A 23,231-nucleotide genomic window follows, 5' to 3' on the forward strand; every position below is an offset into this window, starting at 1 on the left:
TTTAAGGGGGTCTGAATACTTTCCGTACCCACTGTATGTGTGCCGTCACACTACATGCAGCATTATGGTACCCGGTTGTGATTACGGGACCACAATGGTCCGTTTGTTTACCGGAAGAAAATTGTGGGAGAAAATGCAGGTGAAATGGCCCATTTAAAAGTTTGCAAAGTTGATTCAGAAGAGTTTTTAAGACTAAATGGTCAGAGGAGCACCGTAATTTCTCGTGTATAATGCACATTTCCCCCCCCAAAAAAGGCATGGGGAGAACATGCAAACTCCACACAGGCGGGGCCAGGGATTGAACCCCAGTCCTCAGAACTGTGAGGCAGACGCTCTAACTAGTCGCCCACCGTGCCGCCAGCATGAGATCATTTCATTCATATTATTTGCTAGCATTTCTTCTTTGAGTTGCAGGCATCAAAATACAATTTGTACTCAAATGTAGGCCTGATGTGTTTGTGCCTAGTTACTAGATATTTAAGTTATTGGTGTTTTTGTGTTTTTAAATGTGAACTGTTTTACTAGTTTAGATGTGTTGAAAAACCACTTAGTATTTGTGTTTTGTGGAATACATTTATTCCTGTTAATGCATTGTTGACCTTTAGTAGGATGAAAATATTAATTTATGGTGCAGGCAGATATTAGTTTGTTCATGGAAAACAAAACATTGTATTTACAAAACCACAAATGTGAAAAGGAAATGTGCCATCTCGATAGTGTTTGATGGGTTGGTTATGTGGCGGCATGTTTGACGACTGGTTAGCACATCCGCCTTACAGTTCATAAGTCGTGGGTTCAAATCCAGGTTCTGTTATCCCGGTGTCTCAGTGGGGTTTCTCCTGGTACTATGGTTTTCTCCCACAGTCCAAAAACATGCATGGTAGGTTAATTGAAAACACAAAATTGTCCGTATGTGTGGATGTGAGTGTTATGTGAATACTTGTTTGTTTATATGTGGCCGACAATTGGCTGGCGACTTATTCAGGCTGTAACCCGCCTCTTGCCCAAAGTCAGCTGGGATAGGCTCCAGCACACTCTCAACCCTAGTAGGAATAACCACAGACAATCGATGGACGGACGGAACATCCATTCGTCCATCCATCCATTTCCTGTGCTTATCCTCACTAGGGCCGGCCGACCTAACCTTGCCCTTAGGAATCCTTTGCAACCGCACTCTTCTGAATTTTAATTGAAGATCCCTGGTTTATCTGGTTTGTGTTCCCACTATTGTGTTTATAGACAAGATGATGATAACTGGACTACTTAGGCTATGTAAATATTTTATCAAATGAGCATGACAAATGTTGCCACAAATAATTTGAAACAAGAAGAGGATTGTGGTGTGTAAGGGCAGTAACGGAGCGCTGCAATCTAGCATTTGCCATAGAGCTGTTACAGTATGACTGAGGAAGACATCTTTTCCTAAGAAAACATGATTTTGTATTCTTTTCATTCCATTCATATTTTGAGTATAGCAAAAAAATAAAAAATATGCATACATTATGGTGGCAGGAAAAAATAAACAAAACCCTATATTGAACTGGACTATTTGTTTACTCACTGCTCTTTGACCAGGACTTATCAGTTGGTGTTTGGTGTGCCACTGTTGTTCGTTAAAGCTTGGTTGCTGTTGTACTTTTTAATAAGGGACCGCATACTTCATGAGTCCGATCAGCTCTGCCTTCCAAAATAAGGTTAAAAAAAGCAGTAACAGTGTCCCACTGAAAGCAGTATATAACAAAAGAACTGTGTGCCAGATGGGGGAGTTTTGGAAGGTACCACACATTTCCTCTCTTTGCTCCTAGGAGTGCATGTGCTTTCTATTGAAGGCCATAGAGAAAATGATACAAGGCTTGGTTGGGAAAGGGACCGAATGTGAGGAAATTGACATGGCTCCCATTAAACATGGAGCCACTGAGGGGGGGACTGATAATGGGAATGGACTCTGTATAGGCATAGTCAGTAGGGACCAATACTTTGCAACAATACTTAAACTGTATTGCAGGACACAAACTTTTCTGTTGTTGTTAAAATCGTGTATTGAACATTCTACGAAGATCAAATACATATTTGATTTGTGTTTATGTGTTTGTGTGTATGTTCATTTCTCTTGCAGCACTTTAAGAAGCAGAGAAGGCTTATCCCTGAAAGAACTGTGTGGAAGTACTTTGTCCAGCTTTGCAGCGCACTTGAGCATATGCACTCCCGGAGAGTCATGCACAGAGGTAGACTTGATGAAAAGACTCTCCATGCTCAATGCTGAAGAAATTTTTTAGACCATCACCTAATGTAGTTTATGCAACAGCTGCCCAAAGAGTGTTTGGAATTACCAGATATTTTTTATAATGGTTAATACACCAGTATGTAAAAGCCCCTTCACCAAAGTTATATTTTTAATGTTAATATATAGCTATTATTGTCTGTGAGTTTTCAAATGTGCTATTTTAAACCTAAAGAAATCGTAACAGACATGAGTTTTTTTGTAGTAAGATTTCAAATTATAGGTATTTTCTTTTGGTTTCTAACAAAATAGTTTTGTAGTTGAATTATGTTTAAATCATTTTCTATTATGGGCTTAAATAAAAAGACTTCAAAATATATCAGTTTTAGAAAATATTGGCAGACTTTCAGATTCAATGAATAGTATTTCAGTTTAATGGTTATTTCATTGATCGCAGCAAGAGCTGAATGTTTTAAACCATATATTCTTCATCAGAGTTACATGCGTTAAAAAAATACACAGGACTGTTTGCGTGATGGGGGTTTGAGCACTGTTAGTGTTCAGCAAACCATAGACTAGAGAACATAGTGTTAATGGTGCCACGTGCTTTCAAAAGCACCCTTGGAAATGCGCGTGCACACACACACACGCACACACACGTGCACATACACGCTCACTCACTTACAGGTGAGATACTTCTGTTCGACTGTCTCTAATTAAAGTACAGGGACACTAATGAACCTGGAGCTCAGAGCTTTAACGACCATTTTACGGAGAAGGCCCATTGAAAAACCGCTTAACAATTTAAAGGTTGATGTTGGCTACATTGATATAACTCCAAAAACCATAGTTAGAGAGAGCTTGCCTGACACCTGTTGAACTGAAGTCACTGTTTTCAAGACTATTTAGCTTGGCATACAGACATTTTCTCAAATTTAACATTCTGGAATCGCGTAATTGTCGAACTTGAACTGCATGTCAACAACCAAAGGATTTGAGTTTGATACCAACAAAACTTCCTGCAGCATCAATTATTTACCTAACCTAACCTAACTCCTTTCTTTGTCAGATATCAAGCCAGCCAATGTATTCATTACAGCTACAGGAGTAGTGAAGCTAGGAGATCTGGGACTTGGACGGTTCTTCAGCTCCAAAACCACGGCAGCTCACTCTCTCGGTAATTCACAGAAGAGTTTAAGTTCTTGGAAATAATGAAAGACACACTACATGTTTGTGCGCCTAAATGCATACACACGCTTACACAAGGCAGCCCCGAGTAATCACCTGCAGTTGGATGTGTTTCATTAGCCATGGTGAGAGCAGAGCCATGTGTCATTTAGCTATGCTGCCTACTCAGACTTGTGCCCAACTGCTTCATAGGCCACTTAGTCGCTTCCTGTTGCGTTGCCCTTTAACCCTTGTACAGATGGATACAGAGCACAGGCATTTGACACACAGCTCAGATAGAAACTGTGTGCCGTTAAACACGCTGGCAAACTTTACAATCAGAGTTACTGTTAGTGTTAAGTGGGTGCCTGTTTGCCATAGGAAATAAAATCTGATAACATTGTATTTTTCTTTGAAGATATGAGAAGCTATAGTAATTAGGATGTTGGCCTACTAAGGGGTACTAAACAGGAGACAAATTGACAGGATGGGACAACATGCCCAGTTACTGTATATTCTACTATAATGAGTTGGATGTTGGATGACTATAATCCATGTAGTGTGACTCTTTTGGAGTGAAGCCAGTATCCGATTGAGAGCTTTGAGTGATAATTAAGTTCTAAAGAAACAAACCCAGACATTTGTTTCACTTTTAAATCGACATAGGGTTTAAGCCAAAAAAGACCCACATATGCCTCTTTGTCGCTTCAAAGGTGTCCAAGTGTTTAAAATGGTAGTCTCCCACTTAACAATTTCTAAACTGCCTGCACTAACTGCCGTTTATCATTGTAACCTTAACCTGTCACTGTTAATTTGCTGCAAAGTAAAAACAACACAAAGAAACAAATCATAGAAAAAGGTTGCATGGATGAATAGTCAATCAAAATATCAGTGCCTCACTGAAATGTGACATATTTTATATTAAAAACTATACTACTCATAATCAAAAAAGAATAATAATAGTAATGAAATCTAACAATATAATTTCTAAGGTGCTATAGAACGTAAACCTATATGTTGTCATTTGGAGACATACTTGACCTTCTCCGTTGTTGTATCCCAAGAATCACATAAATTTTTTTTTAGAATGTTAGTTAGTTTGCTATATAGTTCAATAGACTCAGTTATATTTAATCAGTTGAAACACAGTAATGCCAAATATGTGCGGGAAATGGGGAACCTTCCATTTGTGGTCCAGCCCAAAGCAAGTAGCTCCATTTTGTTCTACATTCAGATTAACTGATGCAAGTAATTTTTGTTTGGTGTGTTAAAATGATAAATTTCCTTCAGTGCATTTTCTAACAATAAGACATTGCATTGGAATAGAGATGACTGCACTGGTTACAATTTGGCCCACAGAGACATCCAAGGAGGTGTCCATCATATTTCTGGCAGTCTCATGGCTGCTTAAATTAAATAGAATAGAATAGAATATGTTGAACATATTCCAAATTGCCATTTGCACTGTCTCACTTTGAGATCTCAAACTGTTATTATCACACACAGCATGCTATTCCAGGCCTCTTTGCAGCGGCAGCAGCAGCCGCCCAGACTGTGGCAAAAGTGTGACTTCCATGATTGCTGTGGAAATGTCTGCAATTGTTCATTAAACGTTAAGACCACAGCACCCTCTTTAGGCTGACCAGGGACAGACAACCCCATTCCCAGGGGGTCAACATAACTATAACCATTCATATTAAGCTATTTGAATGACATATTACAGAAATAGCCACATAAAATACATGCATGCTAACGTTAGTTTCAAAGGAGTCATATTTTCGTCAGTGTTTGTGTGTTAATCATTTACCTGTGTTTTTGTGTACCTGCAGCATATTCCACAATGTATTTGTAATGCCTTTTGTCACATCACTCCTATTAGTAATCTCGGCCTTTAATTTCTATATAACAGTCTGATAATTAACATTGAAAAACGTTTGTCAACGGAAATAACGAGGAGGTGGTCTACAGTGGGCTCATCCTTTCACCATATGTCCTTGGGTTTTCCTGTGACAACCATTGACGTATTTTCAAGTGGCAGACACCCTTTTTGTCATTCTTGAGCACTTCCCCGTTTTGTCCATCTACCATGGGATGCATCTAGAGGTGAAGCGTGGGGATGCAAAAGAAGAAAAAGTGAAGCCATGGGATAGTGATAGACGGAAGATGGGACAAAATAAATGGAGGTGCGGATAGCCAAGAAACCATGAGAAAGAAGAGCAGAATGTGTCCAGTGTTGGAAAACAATCTGACTGTTTGACAGTAAAAAGGAGAACGAAATCATAGCAAAAGGAAAAAGGCATGGCAGGAAAAATAGCAGTGGAAATAAAGAATGAGTGGAAGGAGCCATATATTTGTGCATGTTTGCACAGTGATGTCCCAATGTGGCTCTATAATAAGCCCAGCCACTAGCTGAACAGTAGACGTGATGGTGGTCCAGCTATTTAGTCTGTCAGCTAAGAAGCTTTAAAACTTCCAGCCAACAGCCTTTCTTTTCATCTCATGCACACTCGCACACGCTTATTCCAGAGACACACAAATTGTTACTTTCTTATACTGATGTATATGTGCATGTAAGGTGTGGATGAAATAACATCTGTCCACAGCAACATATAGTGTGCTTAATACATTAGACCACCACCCTTTGTAAGATTTATGCCAAAAATGCCCTCGATTAACAGCAATGATAATTACCAAAGTCATTGTTTATGTTTATGTGACAGTTAATACATCAATATGTGGAAGATCTTGGCCGAAATTATATTTTTCATGCTAAAATGTAAATATCTGTTACCAATCATAAACTGAAAACATTGTGAAGCACATCATTATTTCTTGATTGAAATGTTAACTCAGAGAAACCCATTGAGCCAACTGGAATTTGGGTATGCAAAGGTGAATTCAGTAGACATTCATCATTCCTGTTCAAAATGGTAACATGTAGAGCTGGCTGAAAATGAGTCAACAACAACTTCATCATGCTGGATGGTCTCTTTATGACAGGTGATCAAAGACATTTGTTAAGCATTGACGATGCAACATTATGTATGAAAAGGCACAAGATCATCTGCACTGTAGGCTTGGGCCAGTAAAGAGGAAGAGACAGATGGCAACCTGAAAGCTGATCTAGTCATTAAAAGAACAAGACACTAGCCAGTAATATGTCGTATAATATACACCTTTAATGAGAGTGGTACTTCACGATGCGAACTGTGAGATGAGAAAATACAGAGAGGAAAAAATAATCTGGAACACTCTTGGGAGGTTGATATTGGGATAATTCTGATGGTTTAGACATATTTATAAAAATGCAATCTTATTCTTTAAAAGCCAGCAACAAAGTTGTACAGACTCGTAGTGCCGAAATCAGAATGAGGGCACAGTAGGACATGGAGGAAAGCAATGAAGTCCATGTGACAACAACAGACTCCACGCTGGCTGCTGTGATACCTGAGAATGTCAAAATCTGTCAAAATTTTTAAAAATAAATAAATAAAACATGCTCTTGGAAATAATGGAAACAGAAATAATCTGATATACGGCCAAACCTTCTCCATCATAAAATCTTTTTCAGCTGTAATTTTCTTAACATAAGAATTTTTGTTGTCACTCAAGTGTGGAAAAATAAGTTCACTTTTATTACTACAACCAATAGTTTCAATGAAAGGGAGTGAACCTCATTGAAATATAGACAACACTTTTCCTGAACTTGGCCAAGAAGCAATATGTATTCTCGTGCTGAAGTCTTACTATGAAACGTCATTACTTCTCTTAAAATCTCTTTTTGAGGCTGGTCCTTTTTGAAATTGTAAGCCAAAGTAAACTAAAAACACGATTTGTTCAAACTCCAAATTCCAAATCGTGTGACAATAGGTTCCACTGTATCCCATTTGAGAGGGAAGCCAGAAAATGCATACTAAATTTGAGTACCACATGGTTGCTAACCCCCAGCAAATGTTAAAATGGTGTCCGTATAACAGTAAGTCTATTAAGCAGTTACAAAGTACATAATATAATTCACATCTCACCTTCTACATCTCTTAGATTGCTTTATGAAAAATGCAGTATTGTCAGTCATTCTTAAAAATTAAAATCAATCCCAACATGACTTTCAATTTATTTAGATGAATAAGTAATGTGCCCTTAATTTAGCATGCTGAAGGAGCGCTGTTGCCTTTTTATGCAACTATTAGCATAAGAGAAGCTGATTCTTTTTAATCAGCTAATAATGAATGTTAGGGGAGCTTGTTCAAACTGTACCATGAGACCACACACAAGCACGCACATGCTAGAAAACCAGCTTGATGACCAATTAAAGCCCCCTGTTTATTCCTCACTCTTCAAGTTGGCTTCCTCACTGCCTCTGCAAAAGCTTTTTTTAATGACAGGTAACACTTCATTATTCATTTTTTAAAAAGTGTTTTCTCAACCCAATTATACCTCCAGAAAAATGAAAGCTTTCATTTCAGCTCCCATGAGCTACCGATCTAATAGTGAATAATGTCATATATATGCATGTATATAAGTTTTATTGAATGTTAAACTAGCTAGATTTACAGTCATCTGTTAATAAGCAGAAAAAAAACATTGACCACACAGCATTTGTCTGCATTTAAAGAAATGAACTGTGATGAAACTTAAATGCCAAATTGTAGTAATCAAATTGTACATTTAACCTACTCCATTTCAGGCAGCTTATGAGCCTGCTTTCAAAACAATTTTGTACGAAAAGTGGTACACTGTATTTAATCAACAATTTGTTTTAATTAGGACTGAGGGAGTGGAAATAATAAATGATCACATAATTATATGAAAATAATATCACCTAAAGGACTAGTGCTGTTGAAGTCTAAATGTGGATTCTCAATTCCTCCAAGTTTCCACTTAAGTTTGCTTTAGAGAATGTGGAAAAAGTACATTAGTAAAATGCCCAACCATATCTGATTACTGTAATGTAAGCCTGCTGCTGGATGTGCTTGCTAAACATTTATATAGGAAAACCCAGCAAACAGAAAGCAAATGCAAAAAACATACTTTCAAACTCTGCTAAAAATGCAGCAAATCTATAAAGTGACCTGCAGTGTCTTACAGACATGATGTAACGCTGTGGTTCCTCTTGGGAGTCCAATTGGGTGAAAGTCTGATTCGCTGGAAAGCTGCCAGTCGCCATGGTAGTTTGGGATTCTTGAGTTTCAAAACCAGAACCAGAAATGGGTCTGTTTTTAAGTCTCCATCAATGCTCCTGGGGCGTCCAATAGCTGCTGTTTCAGATCATTACCAAGCCCGCTAATCAAAACTGATTTATGTATATTTCGTGTCTGCTGTGCACAGAGTAATGACAACTTTGTCATTCTTTAACAATTGTATGGACTTTATGGGCGTGCGTGGTTATAGGCAACCTTTAAATATCATCTTTCTTGCGCTGACTCATAATTAATAGAGGAAATATACTTTGACTCCCTGTAGTTTGCCTTAACTTGCGCTCTTACTAAAATACCTTGTGTTCCAACCTCTGAACTTGTCACGGTAGAAAAGACAGCTTAATTCCTTCTTTGCTCTCCTTTACTGTGTGAGCGTACGTCACAAGGTTTATAAACTGCGGTAAGCAATGCGAATGGTAATAATCACTGTTCCCCCTGTTCTCTCTTTCCGCTTCCATCTCTCTGTGTCCCATTTCGTCATCTAGTGGGTACTCCATACTACATGTCACCGGAGAGGATACATGAAAATGGATACAACTTCAAATCGGACATCTGGTCGCTAGGATGCCTGCTCTACGAGGTAAAATATAGCCAACTATGCAGACGTGTCACCCAGCCTATTTTCCCTAGGCAATGGTAGGCTTCTTTCAAAAAGTGATGATGAGTTATTACACTGCCGAATTAAGTTTTTGTCCAGCAAAATCTGAGGTGACATGGAATTGGAAATTCAAGTCGACAATACTGTATCTAAAAGAATTATATAGCTAGACTATCTATAAGACAAAATGGAAAGAAAGAAAAAAGTTTACCTAAAGTAAGACGATGAAAAGTGGATGAAACTAATAGAATGAAAAGGGAAATGAAGATAGGTGGGGCTTGAGAAGGAAGACCTGTCAGTTCTTTAGCAGAGAACTCCATCCATCAGTTCAAGATAGGCCATACAAGAAGCCTGTGGAGATACGGATTTCACAGCTGTATTGTTACCCAAGCAGTGCACACCACACCATGCATAATATGCTATTTGAAGAACAGACCGTTGCTGTCCAAACTGCTTGCCCATGGTGCATCCACAATGTGTGGAAACCTTCTCACCTCCATTCCTCTCTGCTCTACTTTCCTCGCCTCTGTTCTATTCCCTCTCTGTGCCTGCCTCCCCTTTCCTCACTTAACCTTCAGGCATAAGGAATTCACAGAGACACCCAAGCTTGATCCCATTGGTACTCATTGATTTCACTCTGAACATGGTAGGGGCTGAGGATTGTGCTGGTTTGGGCGTGTGTGTTTAGTGTGCGCACATGTGCAACGGCCCCATTTGAAAGCGCCTGTTTTTCTTTTCCCCATTCTTTTGCCTGTGGGTTGGGCAGAGTCCGAAGGGTCTGTCAATACCCGGTCATTGTATCTGCGTCTATCTTCATTTTCCATTCTGTTGGATCCCTTTCTCCTTGTGTCCAACCTCATTACATCCTTTGACCCTGCATGTGCCCCTCAGCCAAACCCCTCCTCTGTGGTAACATTAGTGGTAGGGGTTGACTCCAAGGGTGACTGGGAAGGTAAGGAGGTCGAGTTTGCTCAACACCAGTTGATTAAAAGCTACCATCTTCCAACGTTCTCTCTTTCCCATTGTCCTTTCAGTGGAAAAAATACAACATTGCATGGTTATGTATATAACACACAAGCTTGCCTTTTGGCACACAATTTATACACACACATTATTTTAGTAGAGGAGGAGAAATGCTTTTACGGGAAGGTTCACTTTCCTGTATTACGCTCAACCATGTAGCACTCATTGCACACCCGCTATATGTATTGATGTTGGTTTTATGAGACTCAGCATCCTTGGCTCTCAGCAACTGACATTTACATGTGATGAGCAGTGTGTGTGTGTGTCTGTTTTTCATTGTGGACTTTTTTGAAGAAAAGTCTCCTTTAAACTTTTTACACTGTATTTACTTTTTCCAAGTATTTTTATAGTATTTTTTGTGTCATGTAACCTACCTAAAATTATTTTATCACTTTTGCAGGTGAATTTATTTCCATTATAGTACAGACTTATAGTAGAGAAGTAGTGCAGAAATGCAAATCAGTCGCCTTTCGGCAAAATTCGCGGTTTTGAACTCAAAATAGGCCATTTCCTTGAATCGCACAGAGCCAATTAGTTTTTCTGAGGGAGGAGTCACCGTCGCTGTCGTCATAGACTGTTTCGTACTCCTTCAGTGCTGGCAGATCCATTCAACACATCCACATCCACACACAGATGTAATTGTAAATATTACTCCACGGCGGACTAATGTGCTGGCGCATCGGCCTGAGGTTCCGCCTGTGCGCTCGGGACCGGCTTTGGATAAATCACAGGATTTGACGAGACCAGAAAAACACTTCCGCCGCTTCTGCTAAGTAACGGTACTTTTACTCTATTACAATGATTTAAATGTCGGTCGCTACTTTTATTAATCAATTATTGCTTATCAACTATTTCGTGAGCGAGACTACGACTTAGACTTCCGCTTTGGCGCTGTTTGCTCCAATCCAGTTTAAGCGCTACTGACGTTTAAGTCTAGTTCACCAATCAAACGTCACATGACCTCACACAACGTCTTCTATTGGGCTTCCCGGGCATAGGTATTAAAACTAAATAAGCCAGCCCGGCTGATCGTCGTGCCTAGGTGGTGGCCATGTTGGGAAGGTCGTCGTTACCATGAAGGCAACGGCGCGCAACTCGTCGTGTTTACATTTAGACGAACAAAAACAACAGCTTTCGTGTATTGTCGTATTTGTCTGGCACTGTCTGCCCAAACGTGGAGATTTCAGCTCACTTATAACTTGCGAAAACACCGTGCAGTAAATTGCAGATGTTTTGTTGTAATTTTGACTGTGCATACATCCATGCCCACACACAGGAACATCAGAATTAGCATTTTATTTTGTAATTTATTTATTTTTTATTGATGTTCATGCTGAGGTTAAAAAATCAGAAGTTACTATTTACTCAATACTTGAGTAATTACTCACCTGTGTATTTTTTACTCTTACTCAAGTATCTTTTTGGAGGACTACTTTTTACTTGTACTTGAGTCACATTATTGTCAAATAACAGTACTCTTACTTGAGTACAATATTTGGCTACTCTACCCACCTTTGGAGTGGACATCCTCTATTGCTACTCTTACGTTTAAGCAACATTTTTGCTCATCAGATCATCCAGTGTCGTATTTGTTGCACTAGTCTTTTGTATTTTCGCGTTGGGGTGATGCGGGTTGTGGTCCCAGTGGAACAGCGAAGCACACGTAACATTGGCGACAAGAGTTGATCCACTACTACATCTTGTATTAATTAGGAAATGCGCCTACATTTATCTAATTAGTTTACAGATGTTAAATGTATTAAGCGATGGAGCGATGTTAGGGGATTATGTCACAACACAGACTTAACTAACTTCAAATTTAGCAATGGCCAATAAAAAGAGAAAAATATTGTATTTAATATTTTCCTGGAGGATGCATTTGGGATTAGCCTTTGAAGTTGGTAATAGTGAAACCGACAATGTTGTCAATTATTTTCCAGAATGAAAGCGCGTAAAGAGGAGAATGCTATTCATGTGGCACAGTTTAAAGCTGGCATCAGGTGCAGATGGAGACGGGCCTGGCTCAAGTTGGAGGCCAGAACAAAAAAGCAAAGAAATGAGGCAAATTTAATTGTAATCTTAAATTTACTTGAGCGGTGTAAATAAATCTTTTTCTGCGTGAAGAAAAATTATTTTCCCTTATTGTACTCTTCAGAGTCTTCCAGATTGCTTAATTTGTTAAAATCAACTCTGCGGGAGCCTGCCCCAGACTCAATGTTTTTTTGTTTTTTTGGAGGGGTTACCCTTTTCATGCCTTTGGTCTTTGCATGTCTGTTACTGGCTAAAAAAAAATTATATGAAACTAACACTTTATACCAAACATTTAGATACATTTTAGAAAGTCCTGCTCAGTGGAACAGCATATAGATCCTCATTCCTAGAATTAATTGGTCTCCTTTCTTCGTACCCCCTACTGTTCCCTTAATGTGTCAAAGTTGGCCAATCATGACTCCACCGGGATTAGGTATATATTTAATGAGAGTCCTCAGACACTCACTTAGTTCCTTGATGAATATGTCATCATAAAGAAATATGAAGGACCAATGTGTACATAAAAAAGTCATTTCTTCACTCGGACAGAATGTGTGTGTGTGTGTCTGTGTTTGTGTGAGTGTGCGCACGTGGGACTGGATGTACGTATACACACAGAAAATAACATGCACATGTTGATATAATTGATATTTGAAGAGTTGACGTGACCAGCCCTCATCAGGTTTTAATGGACTAGGTGGATAGCTGGAGAAGCTTGAAATCCTCCACAGGTGCTTAAAGAAGCAGAACAGACAACAACAGAATTAATGTTAATTAAACTAGGTCATTTGGTGACCGTGTGTAGGTTCAGGAAAACTGGCTTTACAGGATGAGCCTCGACCATGGAGAGCATAACCAGACCTACTGAAGAAGAGCAGAGACTGTTTTTCTTTGTGTGTGTGTGTGTTGTACCACCAACAATTCACAGCCTTTTACACAGCAGGCATACATCCGCATTGAATCTTTTTCGAATATCAATGAACCATGCACTCTTTCCTTTTCTCTCTTACTCAAGCGTGTGTGTGCGCGCGCACACACACACACACACACACACACACAGTAGGGCCACAGAGGTCAGACAGTGAGTCAATCATCTAACCCTTTGCAACGACACAGAAAAAAATGTGTGTTTGTGTGGCATGCATCTTTATTTATCTGTGTGTGTGCGAGCGCAGGGGGCCAGCAGCTGTCAGGGGCTAGGAGCAGAAGACACTAATGAAGCAGATGAATAGTGCAAAAACTCCCAAATAAAAACAGGACAGTTGACATTTTTCATCTGTCAAAAGTAGAAGATGCATGAAAATACATTGGGGTCTTGTTTAACCCTTTGCCTCCTGGTGTCTGTTGCTAGCAGATCTCCTCACCCCCCACCACCACATCCTCCTGTGCGTCTGTTATAGCCTCCCTCTCTTTTTGTCTTACTTACTTTGAAGTGTATATTTTTTGGTAAACACTCACCAGCCCTCACACACAAACATGCACTCTGTTATACAAAATCAAAAAGCAGACACTGAGAGTGTGAAAATGGTCTTTTCCATGTCACTGAAATGAACTTTTACAGAAAGTAGCCAGCATGTTTAGTGCAACGAATCAATAAGACCCCTCTGAAAAACAAGGTTTTTGTCTCCACTTTTGACATGTACTTTTTGCAGTAGTTAAGTGATTTGTAAAAACGAACATGGAAGCTATCTTTGACATTTAATACAAATGTTTCACACCTCGCTGCACTGATGGCATTTTCGGTTGTAATAAATTATTAAATACTGTACTGATTTAATGCTCGGCAATTTAAAGTGTTAGTTTTAATTGTGAGGTTGATATGTGCAAGTCAGGTCATTCATGAAGACTTATTAGGCAAGGGAGTAAGCAATTTAAAGAGGGGACACACAATTTTCCGGGCGTTGTGCGTTATTGCATCTTTTTAGCAGTGGTGTGGAAGCGAGGCATTTGCCAGTACACAGACATTGATACTTCCATAAAAGTGAGTAACAACAGAGACGACTATGGCCACTTTGATAGCAAAGCTATTATGTATTTTGTAGCAAAGTAATTACTGTTCAAAATGTTGTGACATTACTTAGGCCATGTCCACATGCACGTTTGAAGCATTTTTAAAAGCATTGATTTCCATAGCTACGGGATATTTAAGATTTACATTCACACACAGTGGGGATGGGGAACAAAGCCACACGAAAATGTGTTGGTGCTGTATCACAGAAGCCTCGAAAACAAACCTCAGCTGACTTTTTTGTGCTAAATTATATATTATTACGTATATTCAATTCGGCACGGTGGCCGACTGGTTAGAGCGTCAGCCTCACAGTTCTGAGGACCGGGTTCAATCCCCGGCCCCGCCTGTGTGGAGTTTGCATGTTCTCCCCGTGCCTGCGTGGGTTTTCTCCGGGCACTTCGGTTTCCTCCCACATCCCAAAAACATGCATTAATTGGAGACTCTAAAATTGCCAGTAGGTGTGACTGTGAGTGCGAATGGTTGTTTGTGTGTATGTATGTGCCCTGCGATTGGCTGGCAACCAGTTCAAGGTGTACCCCGCCTCCTGCCCGATGACAGCTGGGATAGGCTCCAGCACGCCCGCGACCCTAGTGAGGAGAAGCGGCTCAGAAAATGGATGGATGGATGGATATATTCAATTCTTCCAAAATATACACAAGTTAAAAAACTAACAAAAAGATTGTAAAGAACTCTGAAAAGAATTTCTGCAATTAAATGGGGCTAATTTAAAAAAAAAACAACAACAAAAAACATCTTACCAAGTGTTAACAATGGGAGCCACTGTTTGATTTCACCTTAAAAACACTCATCCGAAATGCAATGGTAAAATTGTTTTTGCCTGTATCTGATTTGAGAATACAAGAATTGCCTTCCAGGGTTGCTGTTTGGAGATATACTCCTGTCTGCCCTCATAGATGTTCCTTTTAAGCAGGGGTCCCCAACCACCGGTACCAGGCCGCAGGCTGACACACACAAAAACATATAAAAATTTGTATGTGATCTCATCAGGACCGTTCAAAGTAGCACAGTATTCATTAGTTAATAAAACTGCTTGAAAATAAGTTTTAATGTATTTCTTAGCCCACTGCTAACATTTCTCCTTGTGAGATTGGTTAGGGTTGGCCAAAATACACCACGACGTAAGCATTTGGAGGATCCTGCATCAAGAGGTTCTTGGGACTCCAGAGACACCAACAGCCTCAAATCCCTGTTCGCTGTTTAGCTTTTTAATAGCTGCTCTCTTAATATCATGTATTAAGTAGTATCTCGTCTCTCCGACACAAGATCTCTGGTGACGCACCGAGCTGCAATTTGATTGGCAGCTGCATCGCTGCAAGGGCACGAAGCAGATGACGTCTGCACCGCCATCTTGGTTAACTTGCTACTTTGCTCTGGCATGTACACACTGCATCGCCTCATTGGAAAATGAGAGGGAAAAAAAAGTTATGCATGTCATGAACCAAACAAGACGAACGCAGAGCGAACCGTAGCAGTTGAAGCAAACCATTTGGACGGTTTTCGAAAACTGTTCCACCCCTACTCACCTCATGTTTCCATACCAGTGTCGTATTGAGCAGAATACCACCATGGTTCTCTTCTTCAGGCCACAAAATAGCTGCATTAGCTGCGCCTCTACCGGTTGCGCCAGCAATCAATTTTGCCTCAATTCCTTCAAGACGTGATTCATAAAACTACTGTATTTTTGTGTTGGAGTTCTGTGTTGAATTCATGGTGCATATGACTTTACTAGTCAAAGTATTATGTAGAGTTGTCCCTTGCAGGGAAGATTTTGATGGTTCATTATTAGGTGTTGACATCATTGGACAGTAGGGGTGTAAAGTTCCCACACAGAACATATTGAGTAATGGACTATAGGCAAACAAAATACAGTGCAACTCAACCTCTGGCTAGCGATGTTGTTTCAAAGGATCCCAAAGGGGAAAAAAATGACTCAATTGCCCAGTAATATGCAAACATATACTCATAGAGATAAATAAAATAACTCATAAAAGCCTGGTTGAAAGTGGCAACAAAGTTAATATAAGGTAAGGTAAATATGTTTTTGAATAGTGTACATTTTTGTTTGGGATCCAATTAAAGGTTAGCTCATTGAAGCCATTAGCGATGTGGAACTTAATGTTTCAAGCTTGGTTAGATCAGTTTGGTATGCACCAAAATGTGAATTTTAGTATTATATTTTCACCCCTGTTGGACAGCTATGTATTTATTAGCTGTCGAATAGCAGGTGAAGACGCCAAAACATCCGGCTAACCCAAACCTACTAAGAGTATATTTTGTTTAACACCTGGTGAGAATTCATTAGTGTTTTGACTCTTTCACATTCTTTCCTTCTTGTCCTTAAGTTGTTTTCTCATGTCTGCGTATTTCAGATGGCAGCCCTGCAGAGTCCATTCTATGGAGATAAGATGAACCTCTACTCCCTTTGTAAGAAGATAGAACAGTGCGACTACCCTCCTCTTCCATCAGATCACTACTCTGAGGAAGTAAGTAATGTAAAACATCAGTTACAGTTAGTACTGTGTGGTAGGTTTGCATTTTCTCCAATATTTGCATTGATTTCACATTAGTCTGGATTCGTGAAAACCTATGCATGGATCTTGAAATGTTCAGTGAAACAACACTAAATAACAATGATCAGTTTCTCTTTTTCAATGCCAGATCACTGATTTTGACTAGTATTATTGGTCTATTTTTTACATCTGAAATCCATCCAACTGTCTTTGCAGTTTATTTCCTTGTAATATCATTACTCTATGATCAAAAGGCCATGATTTTAACCGTTTGAAAATTAAATCCCACATATCAAAAGCATCTGGCTGTGCTACAGACTAGAGTGAAACAAAATGAGCTTGAGTGTCAAGTTTCCCTAACTAAATGTTAAATTATCGACCGTAATTCAGCAAAGCCTCATTCATGCACATACATGTAATGTAGTCAGGCAGCGGTTAGCGATGGCATGATACCTGATTGCCTGTGACGCGAGTGTGCGTATGTTTGTGAATATACTGGGTTTCGCATCTGTTTACTGGCTATGCAGGGGGCATTTTGTTGGAAAACATTTTTGTATTTGTCTCAAATCTCCATCAAAGTGTACAGACATTCAAGAACATTGATTTAGTGTAATATTTCTATGGAGAAATTAGACAGCGTTTGCATTAAAGCATATTTGCATTAGAAAAATAGCTTAACCCCCTCTTCCAAAGGTATTACACAAAAACAACGAATGTAGGTGTTTACAAATACTACAGGAGTACAACCTCACATTATGAGAATGAAATACATTTTTACTCTTGGATTGTGTCTCTGAAGATGATGTGATTTTTCTTGATGGTAGAGTTCAACTGAGATCTGTTGCTGTCTCCTCTGACTGACCGCTTTGCTACACTTAACTTTGTAAGCAGCAGGAGACCACAAGCCTGGCTCTTATGAAGGCTAAAAAAAATGCCCCTATTAGCACAAATAACATACTTCGTTTTGCTTTTTGCAAACTATTAAAAGCTTCCTGAATTGAGCACAACCTTTAAAATATATATATAAAGGGCATTATAGTTTGTTAGATACATTATATTGATGGATGCCTTGTCATTTAAGAAATATTAAGCAAAATACTAATTTGGTTCTTAAAGGTAAAAGCCTTTGGCCATTCCATGCATTTAAATGACATTATTTCCGCTTTGCTACCAGTGTTTCTGCATACATGAGTCCACAGTGGGTAGTTTGAAGTTTCCGCACTAACCCCTGCAGAGTCCTTTTCATTACACTTTGGTGTTTACTTCATTAGGTTGACAAAGGCTAATTGCATGGCGTTTCATGTCTTTGCGCTTGTGTTTTTTATGTGCATGAGCCATCGCACAAGTGTGTATTTGTTACAGTAGCTCTCTCTCTGCACACCCACCGCTTGGAGCTGGAGCATGCCCCACGTCACCCCAATCCCGCAGATAGGGAGACAAAGCGATAGAGTGAGCGAATGATGGCGCACGAGACAGGCTGATGGAGAGATGGAGATGAGGGGGGGTGCCTACAGCGCCTGTCTGGATGTAAACAATGCTCCTGAAGGATCGGCAGCAAACTGTCAGCTGCTCATCTTTGTTGTGTCATTTAACCATCTCAGGCTATGCTTCCACTGCCTCCCCCCTGCCTCCCTTCACCAGCACTCGCTCCCCCTCCACCCACCACCTGACACTTTCCACCACTTCCCCCACCCCAGTCGTCATGCAAAGAAGCACATGAATATTTTACATATCTGCATCTTTTGTAAACCTCACCCAAATCTCCATTCGGCAGTACTAATTCTCAGACTATCTGAATTTACATCTTTTTCTCACTCCGGCACCCACATATGCGCACACTGGCTGACGAGAACTCTTCCGAGCCACTGCCGTGCAAGAGCAGCCATGAAGTTGGCAGACAGTTACCATAGCGACCTCACATCGATGTTTTTTTTCCCCTTTTCTCTGCATCCTTTATTCTCTTCTTTTTTTAATGATGGTGGTGGCTGTTCACCCTGCGAGCCTGTCTATCTGCTCCAATCAGCCGCTTCGCTTGGCTTCGTATGTGAGCGCTGGAAATGGAGTGGCAGCAGTGTGTGTGTGTGTGTGTGTGTGTGTCTTTTTTTTTTTCTGCCCACCAGCAAGCGATTAGTGTGCTCAGGCCAGTTACCTGTTGCTTTGTTGCTACTTTAATCGAGAGAGATCCTCAAGCGGTTGTCTTTCGGCTGTAGTTTATTCTCTTTGCAGAAGCTGTTCAAATCAGAAAAGCGCCATCATCAATCGTCATTAATGCCTTTATTTTTCCTTTTCCCTCGCAAACCATACCACCCCTTGTCATCAGCTGAGGAACTTGGTAGATATGTGCATCAACCCCGACCCGGAGAAGAGGCCGGACATCGCCTACGTGTATGACATCGCCAAACACATGCAGAACCTGACGCAGGGCAGCTAAGCCCGGAATTGCACAAACTATAGCTTGTAAAACACATCCCCCCTCAATTTCCATGCTGGACGTGTACACATCTATCCGCTTCTATGCAATTACTTAGTCCAGAGCTCATTGTGATAAGCGGGACAGCATTTATAACATGGTTTTTGGAGGATATAAACGTGACTGGCAGCCTAAATCCTTCCCGCTCAAGGTAAACATTATGCTAAAATGATACCCCCCTCAAATCACTGTTCATATTGCATTTCTTTTTTCATTAAGGGTCGCAAAAGGTTTACAGGCAGTTGAATCTAGCAGGTGATATTTAAACTGTAAGTTAGTTTTCATAACAAATGCTGTAAAATATAACAGCAAAGATAAGTAAAGCGAAAGTAAGTTAAGTTTTAAAGACGATTAAGCACAATGATCCCAGAGTTTAGAGATATAAAAATAAGAAGGTTTGGATGGAAGTGTTGCACTTTTTATTGTGCTACAGCATGCCCGGCAGGGTGCTTATGGGCAGTATTTGGAAAGCAAGGTTGGTTCAGAGGGTCGATTAGTGATGTGCAGGTGGGAGAACATGGGCAAATGGCTACACAACACTTTGAATGTTTGTCAGTTTGACACTCATGCATTGTCTTTCAAGAGTCTGCCTCTCTTTTGACAGCCTTGAAGGAGTAGTAGAAACTATGCCAAAAAAGCAGTTTCACATCTGCTGTTTACCTTTCTCACTGACAGCAAAAGATTTATTTCTTGGTTTGATTTGGACTTTCTTTGGGAGCAGCAGTAAATGACAAAAAGCAAACATATACATGACCTACCAGGATGTCTATTGCTAAAAGTGTGTGAATACTTTTGGTGAGTAAGTTTGCGTACGTGTCGTGCGGGAACTAATGTCTTAAAGAGACAGCTGATTCTTACCTTGTATGTCGTCCATTTAGTGGACCATCACATGGCAAATTACTAGATGATGAGCCTGCATGAGATACGTGCAATAGTTTGTTCAAAAATGTCGTTCACTCAGCAGCTTTATCGTCTGTATCAGTGTGCAAACCCCAAACAGAACAATCCTTACGAAACGCTCTACAAATGTGGCGGACATTCTGTATTGAGAACACTGTTTTGACATTATATTAAAGTAGTGATTCGGTTAGGGAATATTATTTTATAAGATACAGGAATACAATCTCTTTGTGGGTCTATTACTAATAACACGAGTTATTTTATGACAAAGATCCTACAAAATCCTTGTGAGAAATGGGCTGGTCCACATTGTTTGTAATTCGTAGTATAACATTTACCTACTTTCTGTTCTCTGTTCAAACACCAACGTTTCTAATTATAATATTCTAAGAGGCTCTTTAATACGTGAACTAGGTTTACAAAAGTGACACATATGTAGCACTATCACTGGTTTGCATCACAGTGATACTACCGTACATGAAAGGCATAGTTAATCAACAGTAACAGTCACACTGCGTTCTTTTAGCACTATCAGAAAGCCCGTTTTCCTAGTTAATTAGTTCTACTAAACATTATTTTATAAGCATATTAGTTTTAATGACAGAAGTCCTTCAACAAACACAAGAAAAATACCATACTTGTTTCCCTCAATTCTTTGACACAAAAAAAAACACCTCAACGTAACATTACTGAAACGTTTTTGACTTACCTAGTTTACACTGACCTCCAGAAGTGATGTATCCCATATTGTTTTTTAAATGTCTGAATTTGATTGTAATTGAAAGGAATGTTTTGCCTCCGACTTAAAATGTCTTTAACATTTTTTATTGTCTTTGCACTTACAAGAGGTAATTTTGTGCGTGTTGTGCACACGCTGTGTTCAGTCAGATTGCTTTGCCTGAAGTTGGACGTGCACATTGCGTGTTATGTTTTGTTTGTGAACAGACAATGAGATCTAGGTCGTTTGTAAGTTCTCACAAGGGGCTTGTTAAATATACATAGTACTGGGGATTATGGCGGTTCATAAGGTTTATTCCTCCTTCACGCAAAGTATCACAGGGCTCTACTGTGTCCCATTATTTTACCTTGACTCTGTTACATTTTCCAAAGGCCATCTTATGTAAGTTGTTTCATTGGAGAGTCGAGGGGTTTTCCCAAACGTAAAATAATAGGCTCTGTACAGGCGTTATTTATGGTTCGGCTAGTGGTTGGTTTGATTTAATCTTGTGTTAAAGAGTCCCACCAATGCCATGTATTTCATCTTAATGCAATAAAGCTCTAACATTTACTACTTGAATGTGTACTTCATCATTGACACACAGTTTTGTCTTACCAATTAGCCTACTTATGCCATATGCCATACTTACTAGTTTTACCTTTGACCAAATGTCTGTAAGTATTCCTTTCTTATTTCCAGTTCCATGTTTTTTTTTTTACAGTCTTTAGTTAATTTCGAGACAAATAATCAGACACGTTGAAGTTAACTTCTCATTGTGTAGTCATTACGTTTGGTTCTTTCTGTCACGTTCAGTGCAGGCCAGTTAGGTCAAGAAAACATGATGGCGGGTGGCGTGCTTGAACCCAAGTTGTCTCTCTTTCTGAGGCTTGCAGATAATGTTTGGTAGTTGAACAGAAGTAAGTTAATGTGAAAACGAGAGAGGGAAAAAAAAGAGTCCAAAGTTCCAGTAAAATCGCTATTGTGGTAGCATTCATGCAAATCTCTGGTTGGAGGTCATTAAATGGCTTGTACTATAGTTGTTACATTTTGTTTTTGACACATCTAAACCAAGGTTGTCTTTGCCACTTCAATCTCCTCAGAAGCTCCTGATTGGTTTTGCTCATTTTTGGACCAAGCACAATTTATGGTGTAATGGACTTCGTTAACAAACCTATGGTCTAATAAATCCAGCTGCTGGGCTGACATTGTTATATTGTAAGATCATATCGTTATTTGTTACAGTAAACCGTTCGGATATACTATATTTCATTACTTGTTCATTTGTGACCAACTTTCTTCCCGATGCACGTGCCCCCAACCCAAAAAAATTTGAATTGATGCAGGTGAAAGATACTTGGAACACATTTCCATCAGAGAGGAAATTGTCTTTTATGTTAATCCCATTGAGTAGCTTCTGAAGTCTAAAAACCCTCTTAAATGATGAAAAGTAGAAAAGGGCAGGAGTTGCCATATGAAAACATCTCTGTCAGCTCCTTGTGTACTAGCCTTAAGGTGAAGTACGTCTACATGGTTCCACTCATCTCCAGAGGTAATGTTTGCTTAAAAGGCATGTAGACATCTGCTTACTTCACTTCAGACTCTTAAATTCAATCCCGAATGAGCAGACACACAAAATCTTGGAGTTACGAGTTTGATCATGTGTGCGTTCCCAGCTTGCTCTGGGATACAGTTACGACACAATATTACAAGGTGTGGATGTGAGATGTGAAACAGGCAATTATTTTACCGTTTCCTCTCCTCCTTTTCATGACTACTCCAAGCTTGTTTGCGCCGAACACTTCTGCCGTTTGCCATGGACTTAAACCGTAGGGAGCTACTTAAATATAATATAAATGCGCTTTTTTTCTCTTAATTTTTTTGTCAGTTTAGTGTAAGAAAACAATGTGGCATTTGCTCCAGAAGCAAACTACTTCATTCGTGCCATTCCGCTAATTTCTGTTGTGTTGTTGTTATGTTTGAGGTCATTAGCAAAGTGGTTATGGTGCCTTGCTTCCCATGAGTAACCCCCTCCCACCACACCCTCACACCAGTCTCCAGGTCCTCCAAATCCCTGTTGGCAAGGGGAGCGGTGGCCCGGGCACTGGGTCTTTCGCCGTAATGAACTCCACAGGGACTGTTGTTCATTTTCATCACAGCAAAATTGCTCCCATGGAGCCTTGAACACAGTAAAAACAAACAAAAGTAAATATCTGGAATTAATACACGCATTGCTAGCTGCCCCATCTTTAGGCCCTCCCCCATGCGCTCCTCTGCTTCAAACTATAGGAACATTAATTTGTTGATCTGTCTTGCTGTGATTTCAAAAGTTGACCAGTGTTGTTGTTATCCTAGCACTGCATCCC

The 23,231-nt window shown here is 39.8% G+C and overlaps 1 protein-coding gene across 3 annotated transcripts in view; it reads left to right on the plus strand.

Annotated features, from left to right (window-relative positions):
• Nucleotides 1-23,231, plus strand: part of nek7 (NIMA-related kinase 7) — an 83,080-nt gene that overhangs the window by 53,655 nt on the left and 6,194 nt on the right. For 2 of the 3 annotated variants that reach the window (XM_061684011.1, XM_061684012.1), the window contains 5 exons: nt 2,117-2,225; nt 3,291-3,398; nt 9,072-9,166; nt 16,640-16,753; nt 19,101-21,441. In XM_061684011.1, the coding sequence (XP_061539995.1) occupies nt 2,117-2,225; nt 3,291-3,398; nt 9,072-9,166; nt 16,640-16,753; nt 19,101-19,211 (537 nt within the window). In that variant the 3' untranslated portion in view covers nt 19,212-21,441. Of the gene's footprint in view, nt 1-2,116; nt 2,226-3,290; nt 3,399-9,071; nt 9,167-16,639; nt 16,754-19,100; nt 21,442-23,231 lie in introns of those variants that run through there. The other variant, XR_009769051.1, reaches the window with a different exon arrangement.

Source organism: Phycodurus eques, chromosome 8 (genome assembly GCF_024500275.1).
Source record: "Phycodurus eques isolate BA_2022a chromosome 8, UOR_Pequ_1.1, whole genome shotgun sequence".
NCBI lineage: Eukaryota > Metazoa > Chordata > Actinopteri > Syngnathiformes > Syngnathidae > Phycodurus > Phycodurus eques.